At 39.5% G+C, this 27,624-nt stretch overlaps 1 protein-coding gene across 1 annotated transcript in view; it reads right to left on the reverse strand.

Moving 5' to 3' along the window:
* The window catches only part of VWF (von Willebrand factor), a 139,293-nt gene that overhangs the window by 28,821 nt on the left and 82,848 nt on the right, over positions 1–27,624 (reverse strand). The window contains exons 31-42 of the mRNA XM_086610754.1: positions 25,562–25,705; positions 24,451–24,615; positions 21,076–21,119; positions 16,449–16,626; positions 12,557–12,777; positions 11,840–12,032; positions 10,853–11,194; positions 6,453–6,658; positions 2,482–2,584; positions 2,298–2,372; positions 1,674–1,778; positions 986–1,191 (exon numbers count right to left, since the gene is read on the reverse strand). Coding sequence (XP_086466880.1) covers positions 986–1,191; positions 1,674–1,778; positions 2,298–2,372; positions 2,482–2,584; positions 6,453–6,658; positions 10,853–11,194; positions 11,840–12,032; positions 12,557–12,777; positions 16,449–16,626; positions 21,076–21,119; positions 24,451–24,615; positions 25,562–25,705 — 1,982 coding nt within the window. The remainder of the gene's footprint in view (positions 1–985; positions 1,192–1,673; positions 1,779–2,297; positions 2,373–2,481; positions 2,585–6,452; positions 6,659–10,852; positions 11,195–11,839; positions 12,033–12,556; positions 12,778–16,448; positions 16,627–21,075; positions 21,120–24,450; positions 24,616–25,561; positions 25,706–27,624) is intronic.

Genomic DNA, 27,624 nt, shown 5'->3' on the forward strand with positions numbered 1-27,624 from the left:
AGCTAAATCAGCTGATCCTAAAAGATCCTACTTTTAGCTACTAGCATTAATACTCTTGTATCCTTAGGCCATCACAGCTACCACAAATGTAGTGCCATCTCTTACATTGCACTTTCTATTCGTAAATTTTACAGCATGTTATTAAAGAGATGAATGTCATTTATTTTTATGGATATAGCAAGTAAGTCACAGAGACATAAAATGACTTATGCAAGGTCATGAACTACTTAGCAATAGAAAATAAAAGCTAGATTTCCTGAGCTGCAAGACAGAGTAACCCTATGTTAAGCTGTTAGGTAAGGTTGCTTCAACGAAAAGGTTATATTGCCCTGCAATCTCTCCTCTAAGCAACCTTATCCTCAAGGTTAATGTAATATAACAACTTAATAAAAGGTTAGCAAAATAAGGAAAAATATATCCTGGTGAAGCTTTAACAGAGTCTATTAATTTGGCAAAAATTTAAAAGTGGCAATACAGTTCATATAAGATACAATGCCTCCTCAGGCAGAGGGAAAGATAATCAATGGGCACAAGGAGTTTAGGTCTAAGGTGCCCCAAATATTTTGATAAAGTTAGTACAGGACTGAAAGAATATATAGTAACTGTACGGATCCAAAAGCATGCAACTCTGTTTTCCAGAAACAAATTAAATATTTAAAAATTATATCTGAAATTACTAATGCTTGAATGACCTTGAAGTTTCAAATGTTTTTGGTTTTTACATATATATATAAATCTGATCATCTCAAACTTGCAAAAAAATGGGCTGGTTATGTCAGAATAAACAACTGTAATAAAACAAGCAACAGCATGATGCAACAGCTGTATTTCTCTCAGGCATATGTAAATTAAAAATGCCTTGGCATCATTACCTGGTAGTCTCGTTGGGGGTTTGTTAACACCCAGCTACCCGCTTACTTCGGTGCTGTCACTCCATGTACAAAAGATACTCTTATCTGTGGAAACGGCGCTTCATTCCCCTTACCCTTCCTGGAACGCAGGTGGTGGATACGCAGCCGCAGTCATTGGTGAGAGATCTGGACAGATACCCCAGAGGGCAGGTCACTGTTGAGTTCGTACAGCTGCAGGTACACTCATACTTATCACAGCACTCGGTCGTCTTCACAGTCAGCTCTCGATGCGGTGGGCAGGAAGGTCTTTGGACTAAGCTGCAGGCTTCTCTGTTACACGCTAGCAGAAAAAGGTAGGTACCACGTCAAGCACACGGCATTTCGGAGTGCGCTGAGTGAACAAGACAGTTCTCTGGCAGCAAGGCACTAATTGCTACCGCAAACTGTTATTAAATCTACTTAAAGACTAAGAAGTAATGCAGATATAAAAGACCCAGGTCAAAGATTGTGCTGCAGGGTCAGGAAAAGTTCCTACCCTGCCAAAAAATTCTTGTCTCATATACAATCAAAAAGATTTATAAAATAAGCATAAGAGTCAGAGCACAAACATCCAAGAGTAAAGTGTTTCTCTTTTCCTGAATTCAAAAATGGACTCAGGAAGTGCCAATAATACTCTTCTTCCAAGTCTGTGAAATCATTACATGTCCGTTGGCTTCAAAATTGAACCTTTTGGAGGGAAAAAGTAATGTCTAGAGGAAATTGTCAATGTTGCTCAAATGCAACATTCCAGTGTCACTCCCTGCTAAAAAAAAAATATCTTACCACATGTGTAATTTGGTCTGCATTCTCCAGGGTTGGTCAGAGCAAGCTGCAGGCCAAACTCACAGACAGGGGCAGGAGGCAAATCACAGGAAACCAGGTCACAGACTAAGAGAAATTGAGAGAGTGTTTAAGACCACGCCTGACCAGTTAGTCCTCAAGAACAGACACGCATGTCCCCATTAAACTTTTTTCCCTATGCTCAATTGCTATCCTAAAATATGGAGTTAGATTTCAGCAGGTCAGAATTTGTTTTCAAAATAGCTTAGGGAACAGTTCAAGCTTGGGTTATGAGGATTAAGGTTCTGATGTTATATTTAATGTGCAAACATAGATCATGCAAAAATAGATACTTGAAAAACAGACCATTCTAATGTCATTTAGACAAAAACAAAGTGCTGCATTCCCTTCCTCATCTCTTACAGAAAGAGAGACAAAATTAAGCTGTAAGTGAATGGCGACTTACATTCTCAAGAGTTGTTTATTCTTCCACATGGATGATTGTACGGTCATTCAGTGGTTTCAAAAATGGAGCATTGCATTAAATAAAAAAAGGGACTGTATACCTTTGAAGCATCTGGTAAAAAATATGGACCAAGAAGATTTCAACAGTTTACAAAAACATACCACACTCGTACTCAGGGCAGCACTGGTCAGGGTCCCTGCGCAGACGAGGAACTTCACAGGGACCGCACTGAGCAGCTGGAGTAAGAAGAAAACATCCATAAAACAAGTTTGGAAAAGAACTAGAAAACTAGGTAACAAAAACATCAATTCAAGTCCAATCATACTTAGACCTAAACCAATTTACGTTTGGCAGTAGGGCAAGGTCGGACCGTGCAGTTTACTTTCTTGTTATCAAGACATGTGCAGATCTTGCAAGGCTCATTGGTGGGAATCCATGTTTCCATGTGCTGCATGAAAAAAAAGAAAAACCAAAACAGATTGTTAGAAGAAATCAAATATTCTGGTCATTGGTATGTTAGCGATGGGAGTGGGTGAGGATGAGTAACACTAATTTGGAAAACCAGAAGACTCTATGCAGCATTGGTTGGTTGCTCTGTTAACAGTAAGAACCTAAGGAGAGACATAATTCTGAAATGACTCCAGTGTACCAATTTAGCAAAAGATGCAAACAATGCACGAACGGGATGAGGAATTGCTATTGTTTTAAGCCTGAAAACGCCCAGATGTTATAAATACAATTGCAGGCTCTTATGAGTAATAGTGGACTCATGCACCTACACACCATGATTGGATGTTCAGTGGTAATAAGGGAAACAACAATATTTTGGGAAATACATAGGAGTGCCTGCTTTCCCAAACTAGTAGTACTTAAACAAAGGAAAATAAACAGTGCATATTTTTAATTAAGAATATGTGGGGTGTCATCACTTGATTTCTAGTGGACTGAAATATGGAAAAGCACTATCACAATTCCAAATCTGAAACCATCACTATGGTGATGACCTGGAGGTAATAAGCACTTTCAGAAACTGCCAGAAAAGTGTATCATTATTCAAACACTGCTACTTTTCATGACAGAGAGGGAAATCATTGATGTTAAAGATGTAGTTACCCATAAAGAACTATCCACATTTAACACCCATGTGAATAGGGAAGAAAGAGTGAAAAGATGCACTACGGGACAATAAAGTTAGTTTGCACAATCCATCCAGGTTCTGTGTGAGAACATGTAGAGTAGGTCAGGATGCCATAAAGGGAAAAAGTGTCATCCAGAAAACTCCAGAGTGCAGTTTAAAAATATCAGTCTGCTGAGACCTTTAGGACCTCTAGTAATAAGAATAAAGGAAGGAAATAGCTAAGCATACTGCCACCTATATCCAGAGATATCTATGTATTTTAAGCCATCAGAGGAGTCTGAAAAGACAGTTTACTTTCAAAGGTTAACAGCATGGCAAGAATAAGACACCAGGCATGCTAGAAAAAGCCAACTAGAGTTTTAATAAAGCTTAGGAACCAAATCACATAGAATCAGTTAATCCAAAGGAAATCTATTTTAGTCAAAGAAAGCTTGCATCGAGGTTTTGCTAGTAAAGAACATTATTTCGGAGCTTGCAAAAACAACTCTGTCCTCTGCCAGAGCATCCAATGGCCTCAGGGTTAAAGAGTCCTAAGAAGGCAGCTGATAGAGAATGCCTACACTTGCAGGTGGTGATGTGAAAAGCATGTAGACATTTCAAGACACAGAGAAAGAGAATCACAACATTTGCTCTAATATTTTCAGCAGCGTTGATTTTCACACAGGTTTTCTTCAGCAGGAGTCTCTTTTCTAATATCAGAAGAAATGACAAGAGATAGCACGGTGTTAGTAGAGCTCTATATGGGTGTTGCTACTGAGAAACCCGTAAGCCCAAGCACGATCTAGGGTAGAAAGGAACAGAGGAATGAATACCAGAGGGAAAGAAGGGGGTTAAGGAAATCATAACCCACCACCAGTCGCACTGCATGTTGTACTGCTCACACAGCTAATCCTGCAATGGTGGAGACGCAAAACGGCTGTGTGAGCTGATCCTCCCCTGCCTTCCACCTCCCCATCCACACAGCAGCTGCACCTAAGCCTTGCCATTGGGGTACAGACGAGAGGTTTTCAGAGTTAAAACTCCATTAAGGTGCATGCGACAACTCATGAATTTCAGAACTTCTGCAGAAACAAGTAGACACCACTGCAGACATTATTCCCAAGATGTGTGCTGAGCTTTCCTCCATGAGGGCTTTAAATAACTATTTAAATGGAAAATGCACTGCATTGCCTGAGGATTCAGGGATTTAAGGCACACAGATCCTAGACTTTAATCTGCATTTGCAATAACCATTTCACATAGAATCATAATACAATAACTAGAGTTGTCAGAGTCACTGAGAGTTGTGCACAGCTGATCTGTATTTAGGGCGGTGATTATATACATTGCAAGCTATTTTTTCCTTTGAAAGAAATAATAAGATTTTTTTTCTATTCTTTTTATTACAAAAATGACTGTTTTTTTTTTTTCCCTTCGATTTTACCAACTCTGTAAGCACTACATAAATTCAATGATACTGCATTTAAAACAAAGATCCAAAACAGAACACAAAGAAAATATCATGGCCATATGTACGGAGATACTGTAACCTTAAAATGAAAGCTAATACAAGCTACTTGTGCTCATTCTAGTTGGAGATATCCCTGTTCCTTGCAGGGGGGTTGGACTAGATGACCTTTGAAGGTCCCTTCCAGCCCTAACCATTCTATGATTCCTTCAGAAAACTCTATCCTTTTGTTTCGAAAAACATCGTTGTGATAACGCAGTTGCAGAACGAAAGAACGCGCTTTCCCGACGCAGTAGAAAACCCTCAAAATAATATTTAGTGAATGCTTTTTCACAGCGCTGTGCTTTGACAGTGTCAGCAGGCGGCACTGAGGCACAAGCCATGGCAAAGAGGGATCCTTGGACGCGTGGACCTGTCCCGTGCGAGGGCTCCGGGTGCAGACCTGCCATCGGTGCGACTCCCGACGCAACACACTGCTTCACCAAGCCAAGTGTCTGGCTCGCTGGTACCCTATCACCTAAAGAAAGGTGTTGACTCTTAAGTTTGATGCTTTGCTTTTGTCGTCACGTTAATCAATGCAAACAGTATTTAAAAGAGATGTTTCAGCCACAAATAGTCTTTGCTTCCTTTCAGTTTAACTGTAAATATTTTAATACGTTTCTTGCTGATCTAAACGTGAGTCTAAATTTGTGTATGTAAAACGATGTTCTTCAGAGTTCATACATTCATTTACTTTTTAAAATCTGTCTTTTTACTTAAATAACAGACTATCAAAATACTGCCAGAGGCTTCTGTTATTTACAGAAAACCTATGTTACAAAAGTGATTATGTCTTTGACAGCAGATTTGATGAGTATAAGACCATCCAAAAATCCAATGAGAATCTAAAGCTCATAAAATACTGAAATTAAAGCCGCTGCTTCTTAAAGTCTCATAACAAAACTGCAGATTTAAGAGGACTGGTTGACTTAGGTGAAAACTCTCAAGAGTTGAGTAGCTGGGAGTGAAGAGGAACGACCCCTGTCACTTGGAACACGGGACGCACAGGGGTGCTTGCACACCCGCTGTGAGATGCTAAAAGGGAAATCAACCGTCTCCCACTGCAATCTTGCACCCAGCACCCATAGCTCCCCCCAGTCCCATTCTGCCACAGAGAGGTCTGACTTAGCTGAGGAAAGTAGATTTTCAGTAAAACTAAAATGATTCATTTCATCAAAGGAATGATTCTCATAAAAAAAAAAAAAAAAGAAACACACAAACCAAACAGGAGGTAGGCTAATACAACTTGACATAAGGTTGTGAGTCTCACTGTTCCACATCAATCACTGAAAATATTTCAGTAAGCTTTGCTAAGACAATACGATATGTTTTAAGCAAGGGTTCCAGATTTACGAGGAAATTGTCGTTACTGGTAAAAGCCTGCTGAATGGAAGTATTTATCCTGGTAAATGGTGACTTATGCCATTCCCTCCTCTCTTCCCTCTAGACCTCCCTCCACACAAATTTGTCATGCATTTCCGGGTCTGCACAGTCCCAGCTGTGAATTTTATATCCATCCCAGCCAATTTCACACTAGGGGAGCTACATGGAGCTGACAGCCGGCTGGTTATGAGGAACTGAGCTAGAAAATAAAGCATCCAAAGGGGAAAATAGTTAGATTTATAAGAGGTTTACTTGCAAAAGTACAAACCTCAACCGCTCACAAAGGTAAGCTGCTAAGTATATAGTTACCTGATGGTACGTGCCATCTTCACTGACACATCGTGTGCAGACTTCTTCATTAACACAGCTGTCATTAAAAATCACCTGTCCGTCTGGACAGAAGCAGCCTTCTGTGGGATAATCCTTGCAGACACTGAGTTTGGTACTATTCTCACAGCGCTTTACGCAGGCTTTGTGACAGTGATCATATGTCAGATACATGGGACATTTCATTGCTGAAAAAGACAGAAAAAAAACTCTTTATCTAAAGAGATCTGAAATGCAGATAAATGTTTCCACTCCCACTTTCTTTAGAATTCTGTTCAGGTTTTTGAAAGCCACCACCTGATTAACATATTTTGTCCTCTGCAGCCACTAACATCTTTGAAAATATATTTTTAAAACAAAATCCACAGAGGAAAGCGATTGAAGGCATTTGCTTAAGTTACAGTCCATACAGAAATCATCAAGCCACATTTTCAGGCCACATGAATCAGGAAAGTATGACTTACCCTAATAATGATACAATAGCTCACATGCGCTAAACATCTTGACTAACTGTTTTCAGCACTGGGCAAGAGACACAAGAATTCAGAATCACCTCCACACGTATTAGAGAAGCACTGGTAACAGTGCAAGGTTAGGAGATATCCAGGACAGACTAAAGCATTGAACAAAGATTTTTTTTTTTTTTTTAATAACTTGATAGGCAGCAGTGTTCCCAAGCAACTAAAGAAAACTAACGAACAGAATATTTCGGTACTTCAAAATGGAACCTGCTGGATTTCTGCACCTCATTAACTGAATTGTCTTACTAACAGAATTAACCGAATCATGGAAAGGTGCATTCCTCCCTAAGCCAACACACAAAATTTTTAGATGAGCTCACAACACTGGGTGTATTGTCTCAAAAGCAAACACAAAACGAAGGCTATAGCTATTCAAGAAACCTACGGACACAGCTTCCATACCGTGTACTCCCTTAAGTCTACTTTATTTTTCTCTACAGCTCAATTAGGATAAGTGTTTCTTATTTCCCAGTTTGTGACTGCTGTGAGGTTTATAAATTTTTTTTCAGTCCCTTGACAAAAAACATTGAAAGAAAATTACTGAATAAAGACATGAGCTCTCAACTAAACAAGTATTCATCAGCTAAACTGTCTGCACACACCCTTAGCCAAAGGAAACAAAAAAGAAATGTCTTTAACTTTAACCCTTTTCTGTTTCAAGTCACAATAAATCTGATTACTTCTGGTGTGTTGGAGTCTATGATTGTATGTATGGACAACCATCATAGCTCAGCAGACGCAGAGGAACTTGAAGAGCCATGAGAACTTGATGGAGAGTCCAATCCTGTTATGAAATGCTTTGGCTAGATTCTGAAAACACAAAAAAAGGTCTACCCAAGTAAAACAGGAGAAGTTGCTTGCTTATAAACCTGGCTACTAGACTATACTGTGTTTTCCAGAAAAACTCATTCCCAGAAACAGTTCTGTAAAGAAGGAGACTACAGTAAGCACCAGTGCTTATTGCCTGTGATGGTCTCAAGTCAGCTTTAATATATCTACAGTAATTGTTAAGGTAGCGTGTCATTTACTTTTTCATTCCAGTGTCAGTAAATATATTCAGCACAATGGCTTTCATCTTGCTTACCTACCACCAGCCCTAAAGAAAATCTAGTAAACCTTCTCTAAAATAAATTAATCTAATTTTGTGCAGAGTTTAATGCTGATGCCCATCAGTGTAGAACCTGGACAGCTCCCAAGCAGAATCAGTACCAATGCTAAAGCTTCTAATGTACTTCATGTAACATAGTCCCTCCTCCTTCCTCCACTTTGGCTGGCATTAAGAAGCCAGGTGTTTGAAAAATGCAATGAAGAACCACACCCTGGACTCCAGATATGCTATCAAAAAGCCTGTATGCCTGTGTAAAATGGCAATGTGTTTTCAAGAAAGGAAGAAACGAGGTGGTTATGTTTCACAAAGAAACATAAATGAGCTCATGTGAATGCCCCTGTTTTGAAGTCACCTCTGTCCTTAGGGGCACGGGAATGAGATGTGCATAAGCAGTGTCAAGAGATGGGATAAACTCCATCAATGTCTGGAAAATTGTCCTAAACATCCTTTCATCCGGCTGGCATAATAACAACCAGGCAATCGTAGAAAGCCACCTCAGATACGTTACTGCCCTTATGCTCCAGAAATCTGGCCAGGTCCTACACGACTTCCAGGTAACTCTGCTTTTTGTATGGTGACTTCTGCCAGATGAATGTGAGAAATGTGAGGAGCATTAAGGACTCCCCACAGTCAGCCTCAGAAAAAAATATTTCAACAAACCATCCTCCTGGCTGGCTATTTCAGTGCTCACCTCAAATGCTTATTGCTTCTGAATAAAAAGGGAAAGACTGTGGGTACTAGCAAAAGGGGAAAATAAGGCTGAAAACCAACTAATAGAAGAGTAAATCTTTGGCCAAATTCATTTCAAAAGAAATCTACCTCAAATACTAGCCTGTATGATGCTATATGATCATGTATTGATGTTATATCCTCAGCTTGTTGGCTCCATTAAAAAAATGACTTTTTTTTTTTTTATAAATAGGGAAGAGTATAGTAAAAGACAACCTGGGGGGAAAAAAACAATCAAAAACCAAATTTCCCATAAAATTATGAAGATGATGCTATTGTTAGGACACTAACGACTGTTTTATGCAACTAGTGTTAAAATGGGCAACTCTCTGGCTGTCCTTGTACATGCAGTGTAACAAGTCAGGAATTTGAAAACTGCAGAGAGTTATTAAGGTACCCCGCTGACGTTCAGCCTCTGACATTACAATTTGCAAAGTCTGACTGAAGCACTAAATTTAGAAAATGTCTGTCAGTATTCTCCCTCTGTTTTCTAGAGCTATATTCCAAATAGACTGTGTTGTTTCTTAGAAGATGCAATCCGCAACAGCAACATGTTTTTCAATAGCCTATCCTGAAAAGATATCTAAGACACTAATTAGAGGCTCAGGCCAAATTCACATTCACATTCTTGACTTCTTATCCCACAATTCCCTCAGTCTGAGTTTAAAACACAAACAAAATCAAAACATGTACTGTGGTTTTGTGGTATCATGCCTTTATGATGTTGGTTCTCTACTTCTGAAATGAAAAGTATCTGCAAGAGGGAAAGCAGGCAAGGCAAGAAGAATTGACTAAGCCAGAGAGGCAGGAGATGGAAAAAACAACAGGCGTATCAAGGAACTACATGAGGGACTAGCTGGGAAAGAAAATGCCCACATACACACACATCTCAGACACCTGACTAAACCAGAAACACTGTGAGTGTATATCTGAAGGTTTGTAACCATTACTGCAGACAAACTAACAGCAGAGGGCACTCAATAAACCACCTCAAGAATTACTTATTTGCACTTTACTATATGTTGCATTTTTGGCAGATCTTTCTCTCATAATAGGGCTGTCAGAGAAAAAAGGAAAATAAGAAAAGCAAAAAGGCAAGAAGACAGGCATAAAACCTTATATCTGTAAGAAATTAGGAGAATAGGTACACAAAGTAACAATCATCTGAATTTAGCACTAGTGTGATTGCCCTGCTTCCATCAGGCTCTGGGCCATTTGCAAGGCTTACGTCCTGCTACACTGTTTTCTCACAGAACAAACTCTTCACCCCCAAAACACAAGCAAAACACAGCCAGAAAGAGAACTGGATTTGCAAAGTAAATTACAGCTGGCTTGATCAATGTAGCTGCCGTGTGCTGTCAAGAAAATATACCACCAAGAGTGGCCATTTCTCCATTTTTCACTGCAGTAGAAACTTAAAATCACACTGGCTCTTCCACCACAGTCTGAAAGACTTAGGCTTTGGTTGGAATGTGGGGAATTTGCAGAAAGTATCACAGCAAAAAGTCTTATTTTGTGCCATTGGCAGCTACAACAGTGGCAGGCTGGGGAGCAGTTCCACTACTCTAAATTATGAGTTTCCCTGTCTGGCTTGTACAGACCCTCCGATGTCCATACCAAAACAATGACATCTGCAGCTAAAATTGCCTGGCAGAATTAGAGCAGCCTCTCAGTGCAAACCTGGTCCCACGATGGTTCTGTAGCTGCAGAGTCAGACACTGTCACATAGCTGTGTTTGCCTGAGCATAGGTTCCACAGTATGTTCATTTCCTAGGTTACCTCTCTAGCTTTGCATAACTACCTTGCATTTTACTACTTAGCAGTTCACTAAGAAACAGTTTTCCATAGTATGCAGCCAGTTACCAGACCTGTAATACCACTTATACGTGAAACTTGATCTGGAACTTCTGCCTCATTACACAGTATTCAAAAAGTAATATTACACCGACAAGATGGTCATTGTCACAACCATCACCAAGTTAGACGGTTTCTGTATCAGTTTTAATGTAGGGTAAATCCCTTACGACAAAACTCGGGTGTTCTCCAGTCTACGCAGACCCCGTTTTCACTGCAGATGTGAGCGTAGGAAGTTATCATCTCACAGGCTTCATCCTCATAGCAGCTTTCCTCTGTACAGGCCTCGTAGAACATGTTGGGGGAGATTACCCTGTGGCATTCTGCAAACCGATCGGAGAGCAGAAGGTGGCAGTGGCTTGTGGCATGTTCAGAGCATCTGTCTTCTCTCCGGATTTCACAGATCTTCCCTGGCTCTTCCAACATCCAGTCTCGAATAAACACGCTGCTGTCAGGAGTGACAGAGCCATCATGTAACGTGAAGTCATTGATGTGGTTTTGATCACACACCCCTGGGAAGGCGAGTAAAAGGAAAAGAAAGAGTCTGAATACAGCAATAAACAAACCCAGAGAAAACAGGCGCAGGACAGATGCAGCTGCGCAGTGAACACCAAGGGGAAGAGGAACAAACAATATTCCTTCTAGCTATTATCAATGGAGGCATAAAAACCCTGGGTCTTGTTTCCCATTTCCTTATTACAGGAGATATAGGTTATGCCACAGAGGTATAAGCTATACAATAAATTATACCTTAGAGGACACCATAGAATTAATTCTCCCAGGTAGTAGTACCCCTCACAAACTTTTCACCTTCACTACAAGTATAGGACTTATCTCTCACATAAATGTATATGTAAGCATCTAAAGTTAAAGCCTCATCAAAAAAAAAAAAAAAAATCTCCTCGAATAGATATTGTGAAATAAGTAAAACATGAGAGATGTCTAGCCTTGCTGTTTCTAAGGTATTACTGGGAGTCAGTGAGCTGTGACACTGATGACCATACTAGAAAAACCTACATAGATTACCAAAGTGCCAACAACAGGGCATCAGTTCAGCCAGAGAGTTTACAGGTTCAGGATCACACAAATTCCATAAACATGAATAGCAATTCAAGCCCAAGTAAGAAGCTGTTAAAATTACTAGTTTTCAAACTTACCACACAGCCCTTGTGTTCCTGAAGAAAAGCTCTTTGAATTAAGTTTAAGAATAAATTCATTGTTTCTTGGAGTAAATGTGAGATTATGTCCAAGTTGGGAGAACTTGATTTCATGCATTATTGCTCCATAGATTGCGACTTCAAACAAACTGCTAGAATAGGGGATATGAACCCTTTCACCATTAACAGCCACCTGTTTTCAAAAAGGCAAGATCATCACATCAGTTCTATCAAGCAGCTAAAAATAAAGCCAATCTTACAGTTGAAACACATCTTGACTTCACAAATACTTGAAGATCCAACTGAATCTGGACATAAGAATCAATTTTGCAAGCTGAAACTTTCTATTGAGTCTAAAAATGCACAGAACTAATTGACCTTCATTCTGTGTATTATATGAAAAACTCTTTCAACATTTTCCCATAAGTGCATTCCTTCAGCATCACGTAGAAACAGACCAGCGATCCAACACCATGCAGTTAAAATGCCATCTACAGACCCTGATTACCAACGTCTGAGGAACCCAGAGTTTTAAAAACTGACTTGTCTGGCTTGTTACGTGAATGTAGATTGTATCATGAAATCAAAACAAGGTCTTTGCTCAGAAGCTTCAGCAAGGGGAACAGAAACTGGATAAAAGAACAAATTTGCCCTCATAACCTGAATTCTAAAGCATGAGCAGACAACGCACAGATCACTTCATTGTGTTTAGCTTACTGCCATGTCACTGAAGAGCTGAACAGATACACCACGATGTTTCACTTCAATGGAGTCCATACAGTTCATCTTCGGTGTTGCTCTACATGGTCCTTCATGGAGGAGAACTTCAATATGATGTTCTCTGTCCTGAAACAAGGTGTAGGAGCAATTCCCACTCAGCTTAAAATTCAGTCCATCAAAAGTGACAATATGTCGAGATGAACTTCCTATACAGACACCTGCAAATCAATGACATAAAAAGAAGAAGCCATGTAGGCATTCACTTTTGATCATACTACACTACTTCTTCACAATCGTTATGGGCATGTGGAACAACTTAATTGAGAAAGCTAGGAAGGTAACGAATTGCAAATGCTGCAGCAAATCCTTGACAAGAAACTTTGGTAAATACTTAAATGCATGGGGTACTTTTGATGTATCTTTGGAGCAATTAGTATTACAAAAGATTTGGATAAACTCATGGAAAATCTCTTTCCACGAAATTTAGTCACATTGAATGTGATTTATTAATAAATTTTATATGAAAAATAAACCCAAGGAAATTGTATCCCTTCCCTATTTGTAGAAAGACTGTAACGTGCATTTTTTAATTTTTGCATTGCATTTTTATTACGGTATTGTATTTTATTCTATACAGTATTGCATTTGAAACAAAATAACACTATGACATTCTTATCAAACACATTACAAGTTGATACCAGGGGACTTTTCCTTTTTAGATGGGAAACAGGAAAATAGCAGAGAAATAATGGGCACAGGATAAACCAATGGTTAACTGACAGCTCAGTGTCCTCGTCAGTAGGTTATACAGACTTCCTTGTCTTCTCAAACTGGAAAACAAGGATTATAATCTTACAAGTACCAAAACAAAACCTGAGCAAAAGGACACTTCTGACTCATGCATTTTCATATCTTTTGCTTAAAGATAATAAAGACAACAAAAGCAATGTCAGCTAAACATGTAGGAAGAAAATTCTCATTGTTAATACTTCAGCTACTTGCTTCTAATTGAAATTTGAGAATAATCTGATTCCCGTTCACTAACTTTCAAACTTAATTTCCCAGGAAAAACAGCAAACAGCAACTTGTGCTAAAAAAAACACAAAACCAAAACACACGGAAAAGAAAGCAAGCCTGTCCTGTGTACTGTCAGGCACTCAATTGTCAAGAGATCCATCCCTTTGGAGCACTGGATCATCTTCAGATATTTTACTGTAACTTCTTATAAAGTTCATGTATAAACAACAACGAAACAAGTTAGCAATAAAACTATGTTTCTTAATCTTTTTTTTATTCGTGGATATCTAAAAAAATTCTAAGCATAATGGGAATCCTTTTAAAGTTCTCATAGGTATTCTGTAGCACAAAACGTACTAATGCAATCCACTTAAATGTAGTCGAAAAACACCCAATAGCCATGAATCACACGCTGCAAATTATGTTGCTATAAAATTTACAACTAGTTCAGCAAGCAAGCACCTTTATGGTGTAACTCTTGATCTATTCTCTGAACTCCTTTATATGACACAAAAAGAACACTTTTTCAAGTACTTCCTCTTTGCAAAAGCATTTATCGTTATCATCTGAACTGCCAAGCCATTGCTTGAAAGTGTGCTCTACCTTTCTAAGTAGCTGAACACTACTTCACTGAATCGTGAGTCAATTAAGCATGCACTGCCAGGTTCCTGCAGCACAGACTGCCTAAACAGCCTCCATTCATAACAACAAAGAGACACTAAAGCACACTGACCTCCTAACTAAGTACATGCTTTGCTATGTCCATCTCTAAAGTTTACTGTTTGCTGCGAGTTTTGGCTCTGACTTCAGCTCATACAGCGTCAGAATCGGCTTTCCACCTGCTACAGATGTTGCTTTAGCTGACGCAGCACCACCCTGATTTTGCCAAGTAGTCACTGAAACAAAAGTACTTTAACCACGGGGTTTTGATCAACTGGATGGGGTTGGGATTTTTTCCGTCTCTTATAACATATGAAAACTTACCACTTGTCCCTCACGAGCTGTATAGCCTTAGGAAAAAAAAAGTTAAATTTTGCATATCATGGCTCACTAAATTCATAAGGAGCTAAACAAACCTTATCTCATGTTAAACAGCAGTAATATCAAATCACGTAGAGGTCTTTTCAAGACAATCAACTAATGGTATGAATGATAGTTTTCATTTCATCCTTTCAGAAATTCTTTATGAAGACATGTTCTGCCAGAAGTATGCCAAAATGGATACCAAAACCAATACCTTCATGTTGCTATCAAGGTATCTCGGACTGAGAAAATTATTACAGATGCACTTTTTATGGTAGATATTATTAAGAGTACCTTTTAAACATTACAAAATATTTATGATGATTCAACTAAATCTTTCTACCTTTTTGAAATATTTATATCAAACTACAAATGTTAGCTTTAAAGTCTTCAGATAATCAAACGTGCTTTCAAAAAATGCTAAAAGTTGGATGTTAAAATTCTGGATGTCTAACAATTCAGGGATCAAAACCTAGCTATCCAGCTTAGATATTTCAAGTGGTGCCTTGAAGAAATTGTTCTTAAAACAATTAAGATTTAAACTATGATTATGCCTCATAAAGAGAAGGCATATTCAGAAGGTTCTGATTTCTTTCAAACAGTAATCATATGACTTTAGATATAAGCTCAATCTTCAGGGTCATATTGGGGAAAACGGTTCTCAACGCTCCATCAAAGCTGAAGAGATTCATCAAGCCAGAGATTTTCAGGCTCTGAATAGGATTTATACACTGTTGAAAATAGCACCTACATGTTCCCATTTTTAAGATTTCTGCAAATTTCAGCTGCAATACCATGCATGATTAGGCTGTAGAAACTCGTTCTTTTGTAGATACAGCCTTTAAGAGTTACTGGAGCTTATATTTTGAACATTTAATTCAAAAAAACCCATCTTGACTAATTTTTATGGAAATCAAGCATAAGACTACAGTCCGTTTAGCACAGAGAAGAGGTGAGGCTCAGTCCTCAAAACCAGGCTGAGATGTACGAAAAGATCCAGTGGCTGAGCCTACCCCTCGTTCCACCATGAAGTGCTCTTCCCTGTGACAGCTGTGGAGTGATGTCCTGTGCCACACTGCGTGCAGACAGGTACCACCACCTCCTTTATCCCAGACTGCCACTCTTTCACTGTTGCCAGAGCATCTGTCCGGGCACTGTAACTCCAGTTCATTTTTTGGCTCGAAATCATCATTCTTCCTCCTCCAAGTCTTTCCTTCAAATATGTGGATTTTACTAAACAACCTCCCTTTTTAATAAACTGATCACCAGCTGCAGGGCTGAATCCTTCCACCCTGTAAATATGAGTGAGTGCACTTAATTTCTGTTCATGTCATCTCCGTCACTGCACTAATCACACAGTGTTCACTGTTTCTGCTCAAATATTCAGTGTGAGGTTTTATGAAGGCTGAAGGAGCATTTGTTGTTGTTTCTTTAACACAAGTGCATGACTGAGGTCAGGCCAAACTCTCAAGCCTAGAGATGGACCAAGAACACTTCAATTGCTTACAGCATGACTAGATAAATTTCTGTTTTCTTTCACACATCCTCCTTCCTGGTTCACACAGCTTTGGAAATCAAGCATGAGATCCTCTGATAAAGCACTGTAGCTATGCTAATGTGAAAAATAAGCTCACAGTCGCCCTGAACATGCAATCAGCATCACACATTCCAGGCATCAGTGAGACTCTCATGCATCTAGATGTTTAACTGGTGTACATCGTTAATTCCTCCCACCTCCATCATCTTTGATGAGTGCAACGGCTGAGCAGCTCCATTCAGCATTACATTTCCGATAAACATTTCAAGCGATGGGGAGGGGGGGGGTATACATGCAAAGATAGATACTCACACGGACACATCCATCGGCAGCCACAAGTTTCTTCAATCTTAACGGCAGGAAGATTGCTGTGACATACCGGTTTTGGCATCCTATCACAGTTAATTTGGTGACTCTCCAGAACCGTGTAATCTCCTGGAAAGCATGTCACAGTGTGGCACTGATCCGGTAATGTCCATTTGTCACCAGGCTAGATAGGGAGACATGGATATTTAACAATTGAAAAAAACATGGGCGGAGGGGAGAAAAATGCAAAACTTGGCTGCTGCCACGCTCCTACAGTTAGCATGTAAAGTGACACTGACAGCAGTGCTACTCGAATTAGCCTTGGATAATTAAATAATAGAACGCGGTGTATTAAGGACCTCACGAGGATGAGAAAGTTTAAACTAGCAACACTGCAAGAAATAGACTCTGAAATTCCAAGCAAGAGATAATAGTCTAGAATAGATGTTTTGTTACAGAAGAATGAAGTATCTGGTACTCCATCTATTGTTAATTTAGCCATCCTACAGCATGCATGGATAGCATAGTCAACAAAGAATTCCTCTTAGTTTTTCTTTAAATGTCAAAGCCTTTAGTTTTCATAAGTCATAACATTATTTTAGAAAGAGCTCTGAGTGCAGATGGTCATGGCACAGCAGGAATTAACAATATTTGTTCCAAGCTAGAAAGGCGTAGAATACTCTAGTTATTTTATCCACAACTCCAAAACTTCAGAACGGTTCTTCCCTTCCCAAAGGGAAATTGTTCCTTTACCAAATTAATGTTATTGGATATACTGAGTTGTTTTGTAAAACTAAAGATAAAGTGTAAAACATACGCTCATCTTCTAAAGGACAGTCTAAACTTTAAGGCACCAGGATTACATACTACTAAATAAGAGAGAAATAGATGTGGTCACAATCTGGAATATCTCAAGATTCATATCTGCAAAAAGCTGAGCTCTCTGGCCTCAGTCCCACAGAGCACTAAAGTCCATAAATAGGCTCAATGAATCTCAAAACAGAGTGTTCATCCCTGAGGTCTGCATTCCCAAGAATATTCCCAAATGTGGGAAACAGCCCTTTCCAGACCTGTCTCTACAGAGGTGAGTCCAGGAGCACTAGTAACAAGTGAGACTGTGGTTCTATGAACTGGATAACACTTCTTGATATTCACAAGCAGAAACAAACAGGGAAGAAGAGATGTTTGCTATTGGGCAAGGTCATCTCCCAACCTATCATTTTCAGTTCACCCATTATTTCCATGAAAGAGAAGAGCAAAGTGATAAAATACCTAGGTAACCACAACATAATTCACAGACTATTCTTGGCACTAATGTGTAAACCAAGAATAGTGATGTGAAAGTATTGTTCTGTATCTCTGAGCTACATGATATCATCAAGTTTAAAAAAAAATTTGCAGATTTGCAGCCATAAAAATTTACATATTAAATACAAGTTAATCTACTGAACCTGTTTTGTTTGTTTCAGGACTTTGAGATGGCAACTGGCCCTGAAAGTGGCTTAATACTTTTCAGGCTTTCGAGCCTAAAAGAAGCTGTGAAAAAGTTGCATGAGCTTTAGGTATGGAAAAAATATTTAGATAGGAAGAAGAAATTGAATGGTTTTTAATTATAGTTGTCTCGCCTACAACTCACTGAAAGTGGAGCACCTGGAGGGAAGGGTACAGATACAGCTGTGCAAGTCTGGCAAAGGACTCTCTGGCTTCCACACATATCTAATCGTTTTTATTTCACTCCTTAACAGGACATCTATTGGAAAACACCTAAGAGCTGGACAAGAAAAGCAAAGCACAGCACATTAAAACAAAAACATCAATTGAAGGATCCAAAAAAGCCAAGAATCCTGGTGCAGAGGAAAACGCAGGGGCTCTGAAGACAAAGAAAGCCTAAATCCCAATTGATACGAAACTGTAGGGGTAAAAATAGGACAGAAAGGAAAGCAAAAGCAGAGGTTTCTAAATTGTGAAGGATAAGTCTGCTGAAACCAGTGAGCCTGCCAGCACACCGGAGGAAGCCTCAGACTTCCTCTCTGAGGGAGCTCTGAACCTGCAGACCTGGACTTGCACACTCTCTCTCTTACTGTGCATCTGGTGGAGAGACAGCCACATACCTCAACCAGCTTCATCAGCGGGCATCTTTTAATTCAGTCAGGGTTTTGTTTGTTCTACTACAAAAGTTTTGTAGCAGTTGTTTCGTACTACAAAAGTCATGTTACAGAAACTGCTGGTTTAGGAATGTGATTTTTACTGCCACATATAGACTAGAAATGCAGAAGATCATTATACAGATCACTTCATGATGAAGTGCTACCATTATAACACAAGTACCTGCACTTCTATTATCACTTTTATGCCTGCTTAAAAGCATCGAAACAAGACTACTGATGAATTTAATGACATTAAAAAAACCTTAATCTATCACAAACATTTCACATATTCTGTCAACTGGCAAGTTCAAATATTAAATAGTGGTTCTTTACACTGCCTGTATTTAGCACTATTCGAAATCCTTGCCACTGGATATGATGAGTACTAAAAACTTACATGGATTCAAAGAATAACTGAACAAATTCATAGAGGAGAAAATTATCAAGCACTATCAAACACAAAAAGGTGCCACTCACAGCTCAGGGTGTCCCTGAGTCACAAATTGTTCAAGGCTTGAATAGTTCAGGGAATTTTCATCTGTACTTACATTCTTCCCTGATTTCTATGTTTGGCCACATAATACAGAGGGTTGGATGTGTTTTTGGGCTGACCTAGCACATTTGATCCTCCATCCTTCTGCTACTAACAGTGACCTTAACCATGAATCTTCCTTTGACAGTTATTTCCAGTACAGAGATAATAACAACAAAAATGTAACAAATGATATAACTCATGATACTGGTAGGATTTAGGCTGAGATTTTTTTGATCCTGACATCTCTGATTTCCTTGCAAACTGCAAGAGGTCAGTTCCCACAATCTCCAGGTGTATGACAGACATCCTGCTTGGAGAACTGAGCCTCCTGCAGTAACTCTCGGAGTAACGCCTGGAATATTATGGACCTCATGTAAGAGCCTGTGTTTTCTGAATTAGGAAAGAGCCTTGATTCTTCATCCCTGTGATTTGTGGACTATGCTGGAAGAGGGTTACAGGCCAACGATGGCACGTTACTGCCCGTGAGGCAGCGGAGGATCTCAGAGCGTGGATGCTGAACACCAGAGGCAGAGCATTTTCACAGTGTCCTGTAGGCACCACGGGATGCTCAACAGCCTGATCCAAAAGGCAATGGCTACCATGTTGGCAAGGTCTTCTAAACCTCATTTTTTTTCTGGCTGACAAAATCCCCCTAAAGGCTACCATTTGAAAGTGTAGTTCATTTTTGTATGGACTGGAGCCTGGCCTCTTTTCTTCCAAAAGCATTTTAGGCAGAACGGAAATTGTGCTTTAAGTTTATCACCAAAAAAAAAGGAAACCTGACATGTCCGAAAGTCAAGTTTAGCCTTCCCAGAACTTATCTACATGTACCTGTGTTTGCTTCTAGGAGCTCAGAGGCCTGGACACATGCAATTAAAATTGAATAAACAATAGGAATCTCATTACTTTTTATATAAGAAAGTTTTTTAAATTTAGGTTTTGATTGTTGTTTTTTTCTTAATTAGGTAGTCAATCTGAAAGCCACCAGGTAATACTTAGTGTCTGATCTATGTAAAGCATTGCTGGGTTCTGACAAGCTGACCAAGGCCAACCGTGTAAGGGAGCTTTGATATAAATATGTTTCCTGTGTCCAGACAATTCATAAGCATTTCTTAATTATCCACATCCTTCCTTACAGTCACGTCTTCACAAGGGAAAAATTAAAGGAATATTTTTAATGTATTGGAAATTCAAGATAAATCCTAGGGTAGAACTCATAACTGGCCCCTACTAGAAAGCATGTAACAAGTTTATGCTCATATTTTCAAACGCATGAAGTATCATATACGCTCAAAAGCCCTGGCACTTCACCTGAAATGAAGGAACTGAACCATTTACAACATCTACATCATTCCTTTCTTAGAGTAGATGACTTTTAAGAGTTCAGACAGGTTTACTAATATTTCTGAGTATTTTCTCTGGATTAATAAAAGCTTTACCGCAAACGAACACTAAGAACTTTGATTTCATTACTTAAGAGATGGTTTTCCCTAGAGAGATGACTATCACACAACAATTATCTTCCTATAAAATTTTCATAGAGACTAGGTACTTACAATTTTAGCAGAAGGAAAGGGTCTGGACAATGACATTGTCTCTCTCTATACATGCACCTTTATTTTGGCCATGTCTAGCTTTCCCAGAAGTTCTTTCACCAGGAGATGGAAATACATTTTTCTTTATCAGGAGAGACACACACCGTTGCCAGTTTTGGCTCTGTACTACCTTCAGTAGTATTCAACACACTACAAGATCAGATGCCATTAGAGGAAGTCTCCTCTGTGTGCAAAATTACCCCGTCTGTTCAAAAGCCAACATTTTCCTCCTCTGAAATAATTCTTAATACTTAATATTGTCCAACACTGTTTCAGATTACCTATGAAGCTATTGATGATCCTGCCTGAACTTTGTAACTTGAAAGCCAGATGGATGACACAAACAATACACTTACTTTCTTTTTGTTTCCATCCTCATCTATACATTCTCTGACAGGGTCTGAAAGAGAAACAGACATCTTTTAGCCGTCTCACTCCCTTATCCAGCTGTTTTTAAGTGGCGGCCACCAAAATACAGACTGCTTACTTAAAAATGTGACTTAGGCTGTAAGAAGGGTTTTTTTGTGTGTTAGAATGTAAGAATCCCTACCTGAAGACTGCAGGCATTTGTCCAAAGCATACAAGAGTAAGTAAAAAAAAAAGGCATAAACTTTGTTACTGCTAGCATTACCTGACTTCTGTAATGACACTGGTCCCAAAACACCCTATGAGCAATGGGTAGCCTGTAATTCTACAGCACTTCTTGTACTGACACACAGCTCTGCCCAGATGGTGCTTAAAAGAAGATCATGGCTTTAGCTCTGAGGCAGGGTCCAGCCTAACTTCTGAATCTTGTGATGAATTGAGAATATTTCTGGTAATTAGCAGGTAATGAGAATTTACGCACCCATGCACACACACATTTATTAAATGCAGAAAGACAAATACGGCAAGTAGCCCCAAGATAAGATTTGTGAGCAACTAGCATAAGTATGAAAATAGCTGCAATAAGAACACTCAAATTCAGTTTGATTACATTCAGGCATTACTGTGATGGGCAGTTTTTTACGTAATCAGTTAGCTGGTCACAAGGCACCCACTGAATTGCAACTTCTATGTTTATGTGCTCACATAACACACCTAAAGATATATGGAAAGTAATTTCATATAAGAACTATGGTACAACAATGTGATAAGCACATGTCTGGGAAATTAAAACACTGACTAGCAAACTCTTTATAGGATACTATACTATGCTAGCATATATATGCTATATGCTCTGTCTTTTCTAGGACAAGTAATGTATTTTGAAAGCATTTAGGAAATCTTTTAAACCTTTTTAATAGTATTATTCTTGGTACACTTCCACATATAAAGTAAGACTCCCTCCATACAAGAAATCCAACTGTATGAGTCTGGAGGGGAAAATTATACTTTACAGATTGTAAGAAACTTAAATAAAACAAAACAAAAAAAAAAACAAACCAAACCATTATTTTCTACCCCATCAGCAAAAGGGAGAGCTAAATTTTTCTGATTTAGGTGTCTACTATAAGATACCTATCACTGAAGCTTCTGAGCATATGATTTTTGCTCTTGGAAAAGCTGGATGTATGTTTCATAAAAATACAAAGCTCTCACCTCTAGTACCAATAGGTTATAGCACAGATTGCAATAAGAAAATAGTTACTGGTTTCAAATTCCTGCTCCCCATCCTATATCTTGGATCAATGTAATTTAGGGCAAGAAAATCACATATTTTACAGTGTGAGGAGAGGAAATGCATCTTTAAAAGCTTATTTTAAAAGAAAAGAAAGAAAATGGCAGCTGTTTAAATCTAGAAAATGGCAGCTGTTTGATGCTCTGGAGAGATTTTAAAACGCCAGAAGTGATCCCAGTGGAGACTAATCGGATATCTCCACATACTCTGCAACTTCCTCATTCTTAGTGGTACTTGGCTCTGCAAAAAAGTCCACTTATTTTAATGGAGATGTAACTAAGCCCTAGTGAAGCTGGTAAAAACCTGTACGATGACTAACATGGTGAGACGGTGGTTGGCAGTGGGGACATGGAGATGCTATTGTAACAGAAATAACAACAACAATATGAGCAATGAATACCTACATACACACAGACCAAGGAGGCAAGAGAAGTAAAATACTGGCCAGAGTTGAAGCAAGTTTCCTTCGGTGTGGAGCATTGCTATGTACAAATAGATGAATGTTCGTTTTAAACATTTTACACTTTTTTTTTCCAGCATTTATTTTCTTGGAAAAGTTAATTCTTTCTTATGCTTTTTTCTCCTACACTTTGGCTGAATTATTTGTAGACATACACAGAACAATACTTAGGTCTGTGCAGAAAAATACGTAATTTGAAATCTTTACTCAAAACCAATTTGTAACATTTCTGAAGCATGATTCCATTCATTCATGACAGCTTGAGTTTTCCTGCTGTCCTTCAGTTAATGACCAGCCCTGATTATTAATAAGACAATAGCTTAGAAATTCAGGCCTAAGCAGTTTTAAAAATCTTGCTGAAAGCTGCTTGATTAGAATATCAGTTGCCTACATGCTGAAAAGGCTCAGATTTTTCTGGTCAACGGTTCAATGTCCATGTGGAGGCCTGTGACAAGTGGTGTTCCTCAGGGGTCAGTACTGGGACCAGTGCTATTTAACATCTTTGTTGGAGACATGGACAGTGGGATCAAGTGCACCCTCAGCAAGTTTGCAGATGACACCAAGTTGTGTGGTGTTGTGGACACGCTGGAGGGAAGGGATGCCATCCAGAGGGACCTTGACAGGCTGGAGAGGTGGGCCTGTGAGAACCTCATGAAGTTCAACAAGGCCAAGTGCAAGGTCCTGCATGTGGGTCAGGGCAATCCCAAGCACAAGTACAGGCTGGGCGGAGAATGGATTGAGAGCAGCCCTGAAGAAAAGGACTTGGGAGTGCTGGTGAATGAGAAGCTCAACATGAGCCGGCAATGTGCACTGGCAGCCCAGAAAGCAAATCGTATCCTGGGCTGTATCAAAAGAAACATGGCCAGCAGGTTGAGGGAAGTGATTCTGCCCCTCTACTCAGCTCTCGTGAGACCCCACCTGGAATACTGTGTTCAGCTCTGGAGTCCCCAACACAAGAAGGACATGGAGCTACTGGAACGAGTCCAGAGGAGGGTCACGAAGATGATCAGAGGGCTGGAACACCTCTGCTATGAAGACAGGCTGAGAGAGTTGGGGCTGTTCAGCCTAGAGAAGAGAAGGCTCCGGGGTGATCTTATAGCAGCTTTCCAGTACCTGAAGGGGGCCTACAGGAAAGCAGGAGAGGGACTTTTGACAAGGGCATGTAGTGATAGGACAAGGGGCAACGGATTTAAACTGATGGAGGGGAGATTTCAATTAGATATAAGGAAGAAATTTTTTACATTGAGGGTGGTGAGGCACTGGAACGGGTTGCCCAGAGTTGTAGATGCCCCATCCCTGGAAGCGTTCAAGGCCAGGTTGGATGAGGCTTTGGGCAACCCGGTGTAGTGGAGGATTTCTCTGCCCATGGCAGGGGGGTTGGAACTAGATGATCTTTAAGGTCCCTTCCAACCCTAACCATTCTATGATTCTATGATTTTGCTCTACACCTAAGTGATGGTGGTGGCCTAGGTTAGCATTTGTGATGATGGCCAGTGAAACCAAATACAAAGCAGTATTGGGCTGACTTCTCAAATAAAGAAAAATCATTCTTTGGCATTTTGATTTGGGGATTTTGCTCCATTTATGAGGCTACAAATATATTGAACTTACCCATGCACACTTTTTTAATAAATTCATTATTCAATGTGATCATAGTGGATAAGTCTTCAAAATTCTGAAGCTTCATGATTCTGTCAGCAGCTGATGATCCAGTCAAAGTCCTTAGCAGGTCTTCATCATATTCATTCCCAACTCCAATTGGAAACAGGGAAACCCCTAGGAAAAGGGATGAAAAGTTTTCAATGGACAATGCACAGGAGAAGGAGGTCTTTGCTGTAGTAGTTTTTTCATTTGCCTCTTAAAAAAAAAAAAAATAATTGGGAGAAGTTTTTTCCAACCGTTAATTTTCACGTATTACTTGCATTGCTCCCTCCACATAGGCTAATAGCAATTAAGGGCAGAAATAGTAATGTTCTAATCACAGCGCTAGCTAAGATGAGCTCTATTTGTCCCAAGCATAGTAAGATCATGCATGGTCAAGAAAACGCAGCTGCAGACTTAATGACAACATCTTCACTTTTTTCAAATGTAAAAAAATCTCAATATGTTGTTTTCTTTCTTCAGTTGCATGGCAATTGGATTATTTTCAAGCCATTTAATTAAAAAATAATAGTTGTTATTTAGTCCATGCCTTATTCAATAGCTCCCAAAGCAATCTACAAAGGAAGTCACTGTTCCTCAGTTGAATATCTGAGGAAACTACAGTACAGAGACTACAGCCAGAAAACTTGATACTAAAAGCATATTCCTGAACAGGTCAGTGCAGAATCTGACCAAATCCTCTTTATATTTATTATTATTGCACTGAAGCTTTCAAGATTCATTGTACTGTAACAGTATTGAATTTATAATATTAGATCACATTTCTGTCATCCCTCTCTATCCGCAGGAACCAGGAAAATGAAACGCCACTAATTTGTGAAGCTCATGGAAGCTGTTCAGCTTAAATTGCAGATCGGTCCTGAATTCACCAATAATTCAAAGGCATCTTCATGAGGCAGGTTTTGTTCAGGTCTGTTTCTTACCAGAACATTATGCACAGTAAGTCCATATCCATGAACTTGTATAGACATACCAGTGCCCTAACTTTTCATCCTTTGTTCTAGTGCATTACTTAAAAAGCAACAATTCTCAAAAATAGTGACAGCGAAATGAGATTTACTATTCATTCTTGCAGAAAGTGCAGAGGCCTCCACAGTGTCTTCTGATCTCCCCGACACGATGACTATCGCAACCTTTGATGCGCTGGGTCTCCCTCCATGGGATTCTGACATTGCATTCTGAACTACAAAATCAATGGCTTTTCCTAAGAAGAAATTAAGAGATAAATGAAAGACATGACAGAAAAATCATAGGAGGCTATAAAACTAAATCTTACTTTGTATTACTAGGTTACACAGTACTGGAAAATACTTAAAGGACTTTTAATGCCTGCTTTATTGCTGCTACACGGAAGATCTCAGCTATTAAGAACCTACCAGTACTATTAATACATCCCAACACACGACGACCTTAGCTCCCCTGTCTCTGAAGTAATACGAGTTTTAATACCTTTCCTTAGCCACAAAGATAAAGTTATGCTCCTCGCTTTAGTAGTTATCTTTTCTGGAAGTATTACTATTGTGTTACACAAAAGGAAAAGAGATGGTGTAGAAGAATATGTACTTATTTCCCAATTGCAGAACAACAGTGACATCGAGTGGCTATCTTATCTACAACTTGACACCATCCTGAATCGGGCACACAAGTTTCTCAGCTCCCAGCGAAGATCTATCTAGTCCTTCCCTAATTTGGTCAACTTCTTCTACAAGTGTGAAAAGCGTATCTTGCCTCCCTGCTACCAGCAACCTCTCTGAAATCATGACTCAGACTAATGCATAACATAAGTGGGCAATTCATATTAAAAACAAAACAACACAACAACAAACAAAACCCACCAAACCCCACAAAACACACAAAGAAATTCCACCTTACCTACCGAATCACAGGCTGGCTTAAATGGGTAGCTGCTGCCCTTCCATTTAACATCTGTGAACACTCAGGCACATTTTTGTTCAAAATCATGACCTCAGCAAGCAAGCACTTTGCTAGTACTTGTACTCAGACACGCATTTGCACAAATATTTATACTGGGAATCATGACATGCAGCTTGCTTAAAAGCTCCTTTGGGCTTGGAAGTTATCAGGTCAGGAAGTAGAAGCGATACCATGTGACTGATGTGACATTCAGGGCAAACAGTGAACGGTGAACAATGAGTACTTGAAAGACTAGTTTCTCTGAGTAATCTGCAATAACCGTGGAGCAGAAATACGCTTGCCTGAGGAAATGACTGAACAATTTCAAATAACACACACATTTGTCAAACACTGGAAGTCAGATATAGATAATTCACCAGCACACCTCCAGAATACCTTAGCACACCTGAGCGCTTTGCACTTCACGTCTTTTTTCATCATGTCACCCAACCCCTTCCACCAGTAGGAGCAAAGATCCTTTTCCCAAGCTGCTGAAAGCACGGGGCAACCTCTAGGAAGCTCATTCAGCACATTGACTATTAATAATGTGGTAACAGCAACTGGATATTCTACAAGGCTTTAATTAGGGTTTCAGGAAGAATTTACCCCTTGGAAGAATCTAGCCAATAGGTATCTGGAAAAAGTCCAAATGTTTCCTTTGCCACAGTACTGTTTTGGAGGTGACGTTCCCTTCTCAAATATTGTTGCTTTCCCCATCCTTTCCTGTTGTCTCACACACCTTACAATCCCTGACTGACAGCTTCATATCCTCTCCCCACCTTATCCAGTCACCTCTTCTTCCCCATTATCAATATCTCCTCCCCAGAGCCTCAGCCTCATCTTCATGTGTCATCTCTCCACACAGACGCCCACAACTAAAGAGAAGAGCTGGGACCCACTAGAAACTGCTGCCAGGCCCCGTCAGACCTACCACAGGAATAGGATCCACATCAATTTCTCCGCCTACGAGCTTCCATCTATCAGGCATCGTTACCTCCACTAGCAATCTCCTGTCTAGAGAAGGTCACATATTTTCCCAAGCACCAGTTTTCAAATAGGAAGACGCACGTTTGTTTAAATAAAAATCCTTTTTGGAAATGTCAGTTATGATCAGAAGGAAAAAAGAAGAGAAAAATCAACAGAAAGCTTTCGATAGTATTTAAGAACAAAATGGGATGTTTCTCTTCTGTTGCAATGATTATCTTCTAT

Source organism: Tauraco erythrolophus, chromosome 4 (assembly GCF_009769465.1).
Source record: "Tauraco erythrolophus isolate bTauEry1 chromosome 4, bTauEry1.pri, whole genome shotgun sequence".
Taxonomy (NCBI): Eukaryota; Metazoa; Chordata; class Aves; order Musophagiformes; family Musophagidae; genus Tauraco; species Tauraco erythrolophus.